The sequence below is a fragment of the Notolepis coatsorum genome, assembly GCF_963971535.1.
Source record: "Notolepis coatsorum genome assembly, chromosome: 9".
In the NCBI taxonomy this organism is placed as follows: Eukaryota; Metazoa; Chordata; class Actinopteri; order Aulopiformes; family Paralepididae; genus Notolepis; species Notolepis coatsorum.
The window spans coordinates 38903542-38918558 of record NC_140173.1 but is presented as its reverse complement, the minus strand read 5'-3'; the positions used below and the strand labels follow the sequence as shown (position 1 = coordinate 38918558).

At 43.1% G+C, this 15017-nt stretch overlaps 1 protein-coding gene across 1 annotated transcript in view; it reads right to left on the bottom strand.

Moving 5' to 3' along the window:
- cdh23 (cadherin-related 23) overlaps positions 1-15017 on the bottom strand; it is a gene marked incomplete at both ends in the record, with an annotated part of 775072 nt that overhangs the window by 668670 nt on the left and 91385 nt on the right. Inside the window, 1 exon segment of the mRNA XM_084321844.1 lies at positions 4603-4695. Within this exon segment, the coding sequence (XP_084177970.1) occupies positions 4603-4695 (93 nt within the window).

Sequence of the window (15017 nt, the reverse complement as noted above, 5' to 3'; positions counted from 1 at the left end):
AATTGTTAAGGGGATGCAGACCAGAAAAATACTTTCATCTTGTTTACATCAGGGTCCTATCAGATAGATTTATTATTATTATTATTATTATTATTATTATTATTATTATTATTATTATTATTATTATTATTATTATTATTATTATTATTATTATTATTATTATTATTATTATTATTATTATTATTATTATTATTATTATTATTATTATTATTATTATTATTATTATTATTATTATTATTATTATTATTATTGGATACAGGAGTTTGGGTACCAAGAGCTTCTTCAAATAACGTTATCTTATCCATCATTATTCCAAGATAAACTTCATGAACTGTCATGATGAATTGAAAATGGGGGACCTGATGTAAGCAAGACAAAAGTCTTTCTCTGGTCTGCATCCCCTTAACAATTGTGTGTATTGAGCTGTACTGTACTGTACCCATTCTGCAATCTGTTCATACAAATTTTCAAACAATCAATCAACCAAATTATTTGTATCAGAGTACTGACATTCACAATTGAGCGCTTTACACATTCCTCATAAATACTGTCTTAATAACCATCTCTGCAATGTAGTTTATATCAAAATAACAGTATCAACCCCCCGGAACCAAATATAATGGGACAGTTAATTGCAGAAGCTCTTGGTACATAAACTCCTGTATCCAATAATAATAATAAATTAGGACTTGATTCACATCAATTTGTGTGAATGAGTGACTGTTATAGTATTTCTACCTCATGATACGATACCAAATGAAATCCAAAGGATAATTAGCTGGCCAAACATTATCAGTGCTCTCGAAATTATAATTAGCCAAAACTATAATACATATATTATAACATATAGGCCTATATCTCGTTGCACATCTTACATGCTAAAGCGTTTGCTGAATAATTCTGTTTTGCCTCAATATGCTTAGTAATTCCGATTTGCCTCGATATACAGTATATATATATATATATATATTGATTCAAAACAGAATTATTCAGCTGTGTGTGTGTGTGTGTGTGTGTGTGTGTGTGTGTGTGTGTGTGTGTGTGTGTGTGTGTGTGTGTGTGTGTGTGTGTGTGTGTGTGTGTGTGTGTGTGTGTGTGTGTGTGTGTGTGTGTGTGTGTGTGTGTGTGTGTGTGTGTTGTGGGCAGGCGCACGCAACTAATAAGAATACGATGGTATAATGGAATACGAATACAGTCTATTCCATTTATTCCATGTATTCCAAATACATTTGAATCTAATCTAATTTTGATCCATCGCAAAGTGCTTCGGCCCTCCCATTATAATGAGCTGGACAGTGTGTGTGTGTGGGAACGTGAACGCGGTATATGCCATGCGAGGCTAGGCGAGGCTTGTTGTCATCTCTGAATTGTTCGACTTTCTGACTCCTCCCCCGGCTGCAATCGTCTACTCTCGCTTGTTTTCGAGGCGAGCCGAAATTAATCTCAAACACGCCTATTGTTATGCAAAAATTGTTATGTGCCAAGTACCCACCTGGCTACTCACTTTGCATAACAATAGCCCAGGTCTGGCGCGGCTGGGTGGCGCAGCGGACATTGCGCTCGTCACCAACGCAAGAGACACCGGGTTCGTCTCCGGCTGTCGGTGTTGCCTCCGGCTTGGGCCGGCCGTCATACTAACTCAATTGGCAGAGTTAGCAGGTGGAAGTCGATGGGTGGTAATCTGGACGTTGTGGACAGCGACAGGTCGGTTGGGGGACGCCTGCACAGCAGAGACCGGAAATGGTGGGGGTAGTGTGAGCCTCCCACACGTTACACCTCGCCAATGAGAGTCCGCGCTGTCTGGTGAAAAGATGTGACAGGCTGCCTCCACATGTATCAGAGGGGACACGTGATGCAACGCTTCTATCCTCCCTACAACCGGCCAGTGGGGGGCATATGCGAGCAACGTTCAAGACAGGGGAGGGAGAATTGGCATGGCTAAATTGGGATGGGAGAAAAATAGAAAAAAGAGGAGAAAAATTGGATACAAAAAAAAAACAATAGCACAGGTCGTCAGAGACCTCAGCTCAGAGTGGGAACTAGCAGCCGCTTTCCGCGTGGTCCTAGTGCATGTCGCGGCTCTGTTTATTATCCGTTTATTATCGCGTAACATTGTTTTGTACGGTAAAAAAGTGCAGGGGACAATAACTGCCTTCTGAAAACATGCAGGGGACATGTCCCTGTGTCCCCCCCCATTAATTACGCCCCTGTCTGGATCCCTGTGTATGACCTTCGACCTGCCCGATGACACTTCTCTGTGTGAATCTCCTGGACTGCCTGAGAACCTGCTCCCGGCCATGACCCCCCCGCCCTGGCTCCCGGCTACGACCCCCGCCTGTCAGAATACCTGCTCCCAGCTACGACCCCCGCCTGTCAGAATACCTGCTCCCGGCTACGTCCCCCGCCTGTCAGAATACCTGCTCCCGGCTATGACCCCCCCGCCTGTCAGAATACCTGCTCCCGGCTACGACCCCCCCGCCTGTCAGAATACCTGCTCCCGGCTACGACCCCCCCGCCTGTCAGAATACCTGCTCCCGGCTACGACCCCCCCCGCCTGTCAGAATACCTGCTCCTGGCTACGACCCCCGCCTGTCAGAATACCTGCTCCCGGCTATGACCCCCCGCCTGTCAGAATACCTGCTCCCGGCTATGACCCCCGCCTGTCAGAATACCTGCTCCCGGCTACGACCCCCCCGCCTGTCAGAATACCTGCTCCCGGCTACGACCCCCGCCTGTCAGAATACCTGCTCCCGGCTATGACCCCCCGCCTGTCAGAATACCTGCTCCCGGCTACGACCCCCCCGCCTGTCGGAATACCTGCTCCCGGCTATGACCCCCGCCTGTCGGAATACCTGCTCCCGGCTACGACCCCCCCGCCTGTCAGAATACCTGCTCCCGGCTATGACCCCCCCCCGCCTGTCAGAATACCTGCTCCTGGCTACGACCCCCCTGCCTGTCGGAATACCTGCTCCTGGCTACGACCCCCCCGCCTGTCGGAATACCTGCTCCCGGCTACAACCCCCCCGCCTGTCAGAATACCCTGCTACACAGTCAATCTTGCAGTGTCAAATTAACACTATTCCCGAGTGTATTTGGTCCCACTCAGAATTGGTGTTAAATTGACTCTTGCTCTTGTGTTCAAATAATTGCAAGACTGTCTGTGTACTCGCCTGCTCCCTGGACTGTCTGTGTTCTCGCCTGCTCCCTGGACTGTCTGTGTTCTCGCCTGCTCCCTGGACTGTCTGTGTTCTCGCCTGCTCCCTGGACTGTCTGTGTACTCGCCTGCTCCCTGGACTGTCTGTGTTCTCGCCTGCTCCCTGGACTGTCTGTGTACTCGCCTGCTCCCTGGACTGTCTGTGTACTCGCCTGCTCCCTGGACTGTCTGTGTTCTCGCCTGCTCCCTGGACTGTCTGTGTTCTCGCCTGCTCCCTGGACTGTCTGTGTACTCGCCTGCTCCCTGGACTGTCTGTGTACTCGCCTGCTCCCTGGACTGTCTGTGTTCTCGCCTGCTCCCTGGACTGTCTGTGTACTTGCCTGCTCCCTGGACTGTCTGTGTACTCGCCTGCTCCCTGGACTGTCTGTGTTCTCGCCTGCTCCCTGGACTGTCTGTGTACTCGCCTGCTCCCTGGACTGTCTGTGTACCTGGTTACCATATTCTCCCTTTTCCTAATAAAGATACCCGCTGTTTGGGTTTTCTCTGATTCAACATCATCTCTGCCGGTTGGTGTCTGTGTAACGGAGGTACCGGGGTTCGACTCCCACTCAGGGCATGTCAAATAAGACCGGTTTCAGTGGTGCCGTGACCCGGATGCCTTGGGTGGTGTGAGTTTAGGGGGGTGAGTGTAACGGAGGTACCGCGAGTCTATCCACAGTCACGATGGACTTCATGTGTTGTGAAGTGACTGTGGCACGTAGCGGTACTGCAAGTAAACTCACTCCCCCTCAAAAGGCATACAGACACATTACCAAGAAGTGAATTCACCTCTTGGTATAGTGGTCTGCGATGTCGCCCGCTGTGCGGACGCCCCGGGTTAGACTCCCACCCAGGGCATGTCAAATAAGACTGCATTTGGCTTTTGGCTATAGTTCAACCGTTCAACGGTTGACGGTCAACAATATAACGTTCAACAAGCGTTGGAACTTGTTGTGGATGTTGAGGACGATCCAGGTCATATAAAGGAAAAGGTCTCTGAGCCAGAACGCTTGGACAGTGATGAGGATAATCCTAGTGAAGGATTTGATGCGTTTGAAGCTACCTATTTGGAAGTGCTATTTGGATGAGATGCAGAGAGGGACATTGACAGGAGCCCACAACAGAAAAGGGGGAGAGCTGGAAGGGCCTTTTGTGTGTTTGTTTGTTTGTGTGTGTGTGTGTGTGCGTGCGTGTGTGCGAAGGTGCAGTTACCTCTCATGGACACAAGGGGCTGATCTTCCACAGTGCAACTTTAAGACTCAAAAGCCACGACACATAATGTAGTAATCCATAAGATAGATGAACAAGCCCAACCACAGGTCCAGAGACTGTAGTCCGTAATGTTTGAGTCACCATACCAGTAAATAAACAAGCCCAAGCACAGGTCCAGGGTCAGTAGTCCTCCCTACCTCTGGGATGTGGACAGTGTACGGCTGCCCGTGGAAGATGGGAGCGTTGTCATTCACGTCTCCAATCTGGATGTTGACTGTGTCCTTGACCACCTGGAGAAGGAAGAAGGAAGGATGAGAGACAGACAGTGACACAGTGATACAACTAAACATGAAACTAAAACATTAATAAATATTTACTTCTCCAGTTGTATTTTAATCCCTTAAAAGTGTTCTGCGTTGAATAACAATGATGTGTTTTTTTCAACCAAATTGTTCAATAAACTACTGGAAATGGCTTAGCAGCATCTCTACACCTTCACCCTCATTAAGAACGCAAGGATCTATGAATAATGTAAATTGACCACAAGCGCCCATTGAAATTTACAAGGAATGGCAGGTCGGCAGCTTGTATTCCTTCAAGACATCTCAAATACCTACTCAGATTTATGTGTGTCAAGTTACCACATATTGGACCATGATAGGTTTGAGTGACATCACACCAGGGATCGATTTGTTATATAGGCCATACAAATGTAGATCCATACAAATCTCATAAAACAATGATTTTCCCTCAAGCACTTTATATTCTCAGCAGGATATGTTTTACTTTCAAACGGAAGCTTCCCGACATATAGCTACTACTCATCATTGTATTATGTACGGAAATCTGAACACAATAAGAAGCCAACAATTACAGTTTATTTTTAAATGTATTTATTTGAATTATCCTCAATACCTTAAACAGTATTATGGTACATTTCACTTCCAATGATCAACTTTGTCATTGTACTCAACACTTTTTTTTTGTTCCAATTTTTTTTTAATCAGCTGGTAAAACATATTTTATGTTTAAGCGCCATCCGACTGGAATAGTCTACCTGTCCACACCCATTCAATATCATATTTTAAATTGTTTAAAACTCTGCTGTCCTCTCACTGTGAGACGACCTGCTCATGCTTTTGACCTCACATCATAATAACAGATCTATGAACCCATTATGTGCTATGTGTCATTGCTGTTGTTGTTTATGTTCTTGTCATTGTGTTGTTGTTGTTGTTGTTGACATGTTACTGTTTTTTAACATGCTTTTTATTTTATTGATTGATTGATTTAAAACTTTATTAACAGATTGCAGAATGGGTACAATACAGTACGGCTCAATAGCCTCGCCGACAAATTAAATGCATAATCTATAGGCTAATGTTAAGTCCCTCATTACCCCAATCAATCAGAGTATATTTCTTTAAATGTGCCTGATGGCAGTAGGCTTAATGGAATGAATAATCAAATGAGATCTATTGCTAGCGAAAATAATTAGTTAAACTCTTTCAGAATAAGTAGATACAAACAAGCCCAAAGAGTATCTAATTGATATGAATTAATAGATGCTTATGAGGATATCTGTACTGTATGCGCTCGGCTTAGGTATCATGTACTTTATATATAAACACAGTTTTCAAGGCGCGACCCCCGAAATAACGGTGTCAGAGAGGCTTGGAGCCGGCTATACAGTTTCACTATTAATCAGGTTTTAATCTGTTTCGGACATAATCCATACATGCATTGAATTGATTAACCTTTGGTTTATACCAGTGACACCTCATGTTCATCATCAGATAACAGTGCTTGAACAGATAGATGCATTTTCTCAAATGCATTAATGTCAACGGCTCATTCAATTAGTCAAATCTGTCAAACAGCGCATCTCATCAGACATTTTAATCCCAGTTACAATATCACAATAACGTGTGAGTGACAGTGATACAATTCAACAATCCACAGATTCAGATTCCTTGTAATTCATAATCCACAGTCCACGCATAGACACTTCAATTTATGCTTGAATGAAACACAATCCGGGCGCTCCGTTAAGCAAATACATCCACAGCAGAGAATATGAAACTAATCAGAGCCAAACGCCTGATAGGTTTCATTCATTAAAACATAAAAAAAATTAAAAGCATAAATAATAATAATAAAAAAAAATCGAACCCTAACTAACCTTACTGTCATGCACTTGTCCTAATAAACTAACCTACACTGTAACACGCAACACTTTGATAAATATTGTTACTCAGCTGATAGAGTTGTACCCTTCCTGATGACCTGTCGTACAGAACTTGTAAGTCGCTTTGGATAAAAGCGTCAGCTAAATGACTAAATGTAAATGTAATGTAAAATGTATTAAAAATATCCCGCGGGATTCACATTTGCAATGCGCCGTTATTAAAATAACCACATGCAGTGTGTATCGCGACTCCGAGCGCCGTATCCGTATAACTATGACGTGCATTATTTAGGACAAAGTAAATCTATAGGCTGAATATGATTTATTATCAGCATTTTAGGTCTATTATTTTACATTTCAAAATCCCCCTCTAGGAAAACGAAGCACAAAAACATAATTCAGAATGGTATAATGCAGATCTACACTGTGATAATTATTTCAGGAAGCGAGCTGGCATTTCTTTGTGAGGGTGTGGCCGTGCAGGTTATCCAGCTAACTGAACTAAACCCTGCTCCGGAGCAGGTTCAAACTTTTAGATCTGTTGCCATAGCGACTTAGAAAATCCGACGTCGGGAAACGGAAATGTCTGGTTTAAGTCAAGCTATGCTGAAAATTATCCGGCTAACTCAGTTAGCCAGGTACGGGGAATATGGTGATGGTTCATCTCAAGGGGTTATTCCCAATACAGACATGTCCTACATAATACAATGGTCTGCTGCTCCCTTTTCAGCATGTTGATTGACTGTAAAGTAAAACTGAATACAATACGTATGAATACAGGTTTACATAATGTATGAATCATTTGATCTAAATATAAACATGTATTAACAAATGTCTTAAAAGCACAGTAGGCTAAGTAGGTCAAATAGACCAAATTACTAAGCAGCAGAAACACTGAAGAACAGAACAGAAACTGTAGGCTGATAGAAATGTTGTCTTCATAGTTGTTACTCGGCGCTAACCTCCCAAAACACAAACTTGTTAAATCTGAGACGACGTTTTCAGCATGAGTCCGGGTGCAGTGCTCCATATAGGCCTGTTGATGAATTTATATATTTTTTTTACATACATTTACATTTAGTCATTTAGCTGACGCTTTTATCCAACGCGACTTACAAGTCATCAGGAAGGACACAACTCCATCAGCTGAGAGCGGCACGGTGGTGTAGTGGTTAACACTGTCGCCTCACAGCAAGAAGGTCCAGGGTTCGAATCCCGCTTGGGGACCAGGTTTCCATGATGCCAGTTACCCAGGTGGGGTATCTCCCAGGCCTTTCTGTGTGGAGTTTGCATGTTCTCCCCGTGCTCGCAAGGGTTTCCCCCCCCGATAAGATAAACCCAATGGAAAAACATGCACAACAACAAGATCGCTAACGCTGTGGCGTCCTTGACGAAGACGGACAGGAGCACTTGGATTGGTCCCCTGGCGCGGCTCACGTGGCGCCTGTCTGCTCCCGGCTGCCCTTGGGGGGGAAGGACGACGGGATGGGTTAATCGCAGATACGCATTGTATGCATGGTTCGCATGTGTGCCAAATGGTGACCTCGGAGCAGGTCCTAAATTATTATTATTATTATTAGTGTTGAGTGCTAGACTGGGCTGCTTAGCTTCTGACCAAGAGGATGTTGATATGACTCCTGGCATGTCAGAGAGACATTAGCTTTGAATTGAACGTCACTCTTCGTGAGATCCCCACTGCATCACATGATCTGGTGCGTTCACACAGCGGAACGTCTTCAGCTGCAGAGGCCAGTGGAGCTGAAGGTTCCGGGCTGTAGTTACTCAAACTGTTACTGTAAGTCAAAAGCAGACGTCGCCTGACGATGAGATCGGCTGTCGCTCAACGACAATCGCTTAGCACCCCACACCAGACCCAACCGTTCAGGTATAATAAGCTATTATGTGTCGCTCTGTTTAGCTGGGGGGTGTTGTTTCCCCCCGGCAGATATGGGAGGACGGACTGGACATTAGGTTGTCGTGAAGCGAGCGTATTAGCAGGTAGCTGTGTTGTGCATTACGAGGGAAGTATTAACCTGTAAAACCCATATTGAGCTGGAATTAAACCACCATATACGAATACAGCCTCTCCTCATTCTTCCTGACATTACTGCATGACTGATCACTACAATACATTCACTACCACCGATGGGACAAGTATTGTTATGCACCTGCTGAGAGAGAATGTTTTTTCACGGAAGACACTAACTGTTCTGTTCTCAACCATAATTTTCTTTGGACAATAAACCTTACAACATCCACAACTTATTTTGTTACCCGAGTATAAAAACATCTAGTAGGTGCATCGTGGCGCATTGTCAATGTATTAGTTAATGACAAGCGGCCACTATACCTTCTCCAACTAATGTTATTTGTTTAAATTGTTCCTGTTAATAATAATTAACATAAGTAGCATGGTAATAATATGTTGGTTATTATTGATCAATGAATGTATTGATAAATTAACTTACCTTATAAAACAATTAAATTAAACATGATTTGAGTCTATATTTTCGGTATTTACGGTAGAAATTCTCCAACCAGGTATATCCTATTAATTTCGGCTATTCTCAGGTGCGAGCAGTTCCCCTAATAAGGATCCTACTTGGCTCTGTAATAGCAGGGCTGACCCAAAGAGGGAGCCAGACCTACCTAAACACTCAGCAATCATAACTCATATCTTATCCATAGCATAATATTGTGATTTGCATAACTTATAAACCAATAAATAATTTCTTTCAATATTCCATACATTTAACAAATTTTCCTCTATAGGTATAACCATCAACCATAACATAAATAGCAATAAATCCAATCAAGTATTTTGGCTCCAACATGTACAAACAAAAATAGGACGAGGCGATATTTAGCCAGGCGACAGAAGTTGCTGCGCGATCGTCGCTCGAAAATCTCCTGCCGTGTGGGTTGTCTCATTCATAACAATGGAAGCGATACAATTCTGTCAGTTGCCTCGCTTAAAAAATCGGTCGCCTGGCAAAAATTGTCCGCCGTGTGCGGCTCACTTTACTCAGACTGCGGCCAAAAAACAGTAGCCAGCAAGAGGAGGCACTAGAGGAGGCACTAGAGGAGGCACTAGAGGAGGCACTAGAGGAGGCACTAGAGGCACTAGAGGAGGCACTAGAGGAGGCACTAGAGGAGGCACTAGAGGAGGCACTAGAGGCACTAGAGGAGGCACTAGAGGAGGCACTAGAGGAGGCACTAGAGGAGGCACTAGAGGAGGCACTAGAGGAGGCACTAGAGGAGGCACTAGAGGAGGCACTAGAGGCACTAGAGGAGGCACTAGAGGAGGCACTAGAGGAGGCACTAGAGGCACTAGAGGAGGCACTAGAGGAGGCACTAGAGGAGGCACTAGAGGCACTAGAGGAGGCACTAGAGGAGGCACTAGAGGAGGCACTAGAGGAGGCACTAGAGGAGGCACTAGAGGCACTAGAGGAGGCACTAGAGGAGGCACTAGAGGAGGCACTAGAGGCACTAGAGGAGGCACTAGAGGAGGCACTAGAGGAGGCACTAGAGGAGGCACTAGAGGCACTAGAGGAGGCACTAGAGGAGGCACTAGAGGAGGCACTAGAGGAGGCACTAGAGGAGGCACTAGAGGCACTAGAGGAGGCACTAGAGGAGGCACTAGAGGAGGCACTAGAGGAGGCACTAGAGGAGGCACTAGAGGCACTAGAGGAGGCACTAGAGGAGGCACTAGAGGCACTAGAGGAGGCACTAGAGGAGGCACTAGAGGAGGCACTAGCAAGCAGGGATACGCTGGGGTTTAGCCGGCGGACGATTTTGAGAAAACCATGTATGTAATTCAATGCAAGAATGAATGATAGTATATTATAGACTACCAGAAGAATGAACGATAGCATATTATAAACAGAACAGAACAATGCATACTAGTCTATTATAGACCACCAGAATAATTAATTATTTGATTATAAATAACAGGAGGAGGATAAATCATATATCCACTGGTGATCAAAATGAATGACTAGAGGTAGAGATGTGAAAAGCTGAGGATGAGAACTAGGCACCATCGCCCCCCAGCAAACCACACACGTTCAGGGAAGTATCCAGAGGAAGCATGTGAAAGAATCGCTCTGGTGACAAGTTCTGCACAAATAACAGTGTGTATAGTCAAAGCCATGCCTCCAGGGGGAGTTAACCATTAAGAAAAACATGTTTTTGAGTGGAGGGGACCTTTAATACCTTTCTTGTCGCGTTTCAACAGAACCCACGTGTTTACGGAATGACAAGACACATCCTGGAGCGCACATGTTTGTGTTCATTCATACATTCATAGTAGATATTATTCAGCTGAGGCCTCTAGGTTTGATATGCAGATACAAATACAAGCCTGTCTTCAATTATGGTCTGTTTCTGATAAGTGGCTGTTGGTTTTAGTGTCCCTGGGGGACCGGCAGAGATTTAAATAAATCTACTTCATACCTCTGCCTGGGTGAATTCTCTTTTCTGATTGGCTGGCAAGTGTGTGTCTGTTTAATGCACAGGCGGTTCGCCTCAATGTTATCACCGTTCTAAAGTAACCCGCTACCCGACCTGTAACCATAGCAACATAAAGAGCACAGCTGTCAAAGCTTACACTGGGCTAAGCAACATGATAAACTAACGGCCGGGAAGGAAAACACACCAAAAATGTATAATCTGGAATAATCTACTTTTAACTTTTATGCCTTAAAACAGCACACAACAACAAGTTGATTATCCCTTACATAGGTGGTAACAATGTAAAGCGAAGGTAATCATCAGGAATGTTGTGGTCAAATAAAAAGCTGGGTAAACTACAAACTCACAATGATGATGTCATAGTGGCATAAACTGCCACAAATATAACAAATACAGAATAATTTTTATAATAATACTACTATGTTTTATATTTTCTCAGACAGGCCGGATTTTGACACATTCGGCGCCAGACCCGAGATATCCCAGGTTAACTCGCCAGCGGTTTAAGATTTCTCGGGTTTTGGTTGTTTATTCCTTTATTGGATATTTGTATTCATTATTCATCCACAAACCTCTGTGTTGCATAGGCAATGAGTCTTAGGTCGCCAAACGGCAATACCGGCCGCATCCCGCTAGACGGCGGTATCGAGCACCCTTTGTACCCTTCTATCTTTGCGTGTGGGACGGCCAAACGTCTTCGGTTTCATGTTTCCTTGTCGGGCGAGGGCAGCCGTTCTGCCGGTTCTATTGAAGCACGTCAAATATTCCTGATACATATGTTGTGGTGGATTATGCCGTGGGCCTAATGGACATTGGATATACCAGATGGCGATCAAACAATTGGAATATTATTTTTGGAATACTCCCAATCACAGGTAAGAATGATCTGACGTACATTTTAGCTTGATCCTGCAATGCTTTTACACCGATCGGGCTGATAACCGTTTTAGTGTTCAATACGAATGCCATTACTGACAATCAAATAATCAGAAACTTTTTAATTTCAAACGTATTCAAGTATAAACATAATAAACATGTCACAACAGCATGTAGAATGTATATTATTATCAATACGTTAGTTTAGCAATAGGTTAAACGTGTTATTAGATATATTTTACTTTTAGATTTGGTCAAGTCTATTTCGCGAGGGCGACCATTTTGGATATTTTGAACCATGGGAATTGTAGTTTGTTGGCTACCATTTTGTAGCGGACTTCCACAGGTCTGGTTCTGCTTTGGACTTTTGGAGAACTACACTTCCTGTAAGGTTCTATGGGGTTCAAGGTTCAGAGTTCTGTATGAATTATTTCAATAACTGTTATTATTCGGGATAATAATTCACAAAAGGTAAAGTTTTTGACAAATATTGACAGGCTTTCAAGTTTCTCTTCCATATTGTTAACATGTAGGAACAATTAGATCTGAAATGAGTTTCAAAACGGTTGCACTGTGGAGAAAATAAAAAAGTACAGTAGATTACAGTAGATTTCATTATCTGTTCTTATGCACGCCTGGTGATACTAAATCCAAATTGAACTCGGGCATTTGAAAGATAATATATGTATACTGTATATATTAGTGCTGTCAATCGATTCAAATATTTTATCGCGATTAATCGCATGATTGTCCATAGTTAACACTTTGGTTGCCTAAGGTTAAATTCATGATATACCATAGATTGCCAGCGCTATTTGTCTATGGAGAAAGTCCCCTTCTTTGCAGGGCTATAACTTTTTAAATTCTATTGCTACATTGCCATTATTAGGGCCCATTCAAAGTCCTATATGTATTGTTCATTGTGTAGCAACGTTAAACTTTTTCATTCACATATTCATAGTAAAGTATGGTCTAATGTATAAGTATGTTTTCATCTCTTTCTGCAGCTTTCTCCAGAACGTGATATATAGCCCCAAATGCATTATATTGATGATGAAATACAGTTTGATGGCAATCAGCGCGATATAAAAAATTCCAACTAGACGTACTTCTAGAAGTTACTACACGTCATCTGATGTTGACCGGATGGGCGAGGGGGGCGTTTATAATTCCGTGGGCAGCGTTATACCAATCATCTAATGTGGGTCAAATGTTGATAATAGCAGTTAGTATCAAAGACGGTAACGTTACACGCTGAAACTCACCCCAGTCTCCGCGCGCCGTTGGGCGATCATCGTCGAGTAGAAATTTTATCATTATGGGATATATTTTTACCCGGTCCATCTCCAGCTTGTATAATGGTATATACGTCCAAATCATGTTGTTTATCGAGTTATTGCCAATCGATCACCGTGTAGCGTGACGAGCCAGAGTCCCATGAACTATAGCGAGCGCCCGGAAGTACTACGGTCGTCATGACAACCTCTATTCAACATCCTGTTTGGCGATTGCGCCGATCGGCCACCAGATGGCGCTCCTGAACCGCCAGAGAGCTCAGTGGGTCCTGCTGGTGGATCTCAGGCCAGCGGAGGGGACATATGAATCCGATCGCAGATTTTTGAAATATTGATATAAGGACGCTGTACAGCGTCCCCCGGCAACTTGAGCATGGCCAGCAATGACGTGAAAAGACGTTTCATGGCAGTCAAAGTGTTAACTCGTGATCAATCGCAAATTAATCTTTTCAAGTTCCAAATTTTAATACTCTTATCAACATGAGAGTCAACAAATGCTTGCTTTATGCAGCCATTTAACACAAAAGGATGACCCTCATGCATTGCAAATTTGCATCAAATTCAAAACAGTGATGCACAAAATAACTTAAAAGAAAATAATAATTTAAAACAATGAATAAAGTGTGCATGAAATAATAGGGGAAAGAAAACGTTAGGAACTTGTTACATTCACACAAAATTCAAAATAATGTCTGAGTCAGCAGGAAGGGCGCTAGGGGGCATGTTGAGTAAAATGAAAGTGTGCACTGACCTTGGGTTTTCAACATATACACAATTATTTGATTCAATGGTGGGTTCTGTTTTGTTTTATGCTGCTGGAGTATGGGGTTTTGATGATGCTCCTGAATGTAATGCGATCCAGAACCGGGCCATAAGATACTTTTTAGGAGTCCATAAATACACACCAAAAGGGGCTATAGAAGGGGACATGGGGTGGGATTCTTGCTTGGTCAAACAAAAAGGTGAAATGGTGAGGTTATGGAACCGCCTGGTCCAGCTGCCAAATGGCAGGGTGACTAAAAAGATTTTTAATTGGGACAGAGCACACGGTCATCCCTGGTCAAGAGAGATGTCTATGATTTTTTCTTCTACTGACTTGAGTATGATTTTTATGAACAATTTGCAGTGTAAGGTTCACATAATTAAAACAAAATGATCAACAATCCATCAGGATAAGTGGAAGGTGGAGATTTTGAAAAAACCTAAACTTAGAAAATATATTGCAATTAAAAATGAGTATTTTACTGAACCTTATGTAATGTTAAACTTAAAGAGAAGACGGAGGTCTCTGTGTGCCCAGTTGAGGTCTGGCACCCTGCCATTGGCTGTGGAAGTGGGTAGATTCCAGGGTAAACCTGAGGAGGAGCGGTTGTGTGTTCTGTGTGATCTGGGAGTGGTGGAGGATGAATATCATTTTGTTTTTTATTGCCCTTTGTACACCACTTTGAGGAGGGCTTTATTTGAAAAAATTCAAATTGTAAACCCAGATTTGTTTTGGCAGTCTGAGAGCTGTATGTTGAGTTTTTTTTTTTTGTGGAGGACATCTTCGGTTTTGCAGGATTTTTGAAGAAGGCATGGCACCTGAGACAAAACACACTGTATCCTATATAATTGTATTTGAATTCACCTTGTTTTTCTGTTTATTTACATTGAGTACAGCTTGTGTTATATTACGTTTTATTGTATTTTCTTGTATTTTTCTTTTTTTTATGGCCATCTTGGTCTATGTCATTTGTTAAGTAATTGGTAAAGTATATTATTATATACTTATTGTTATGTG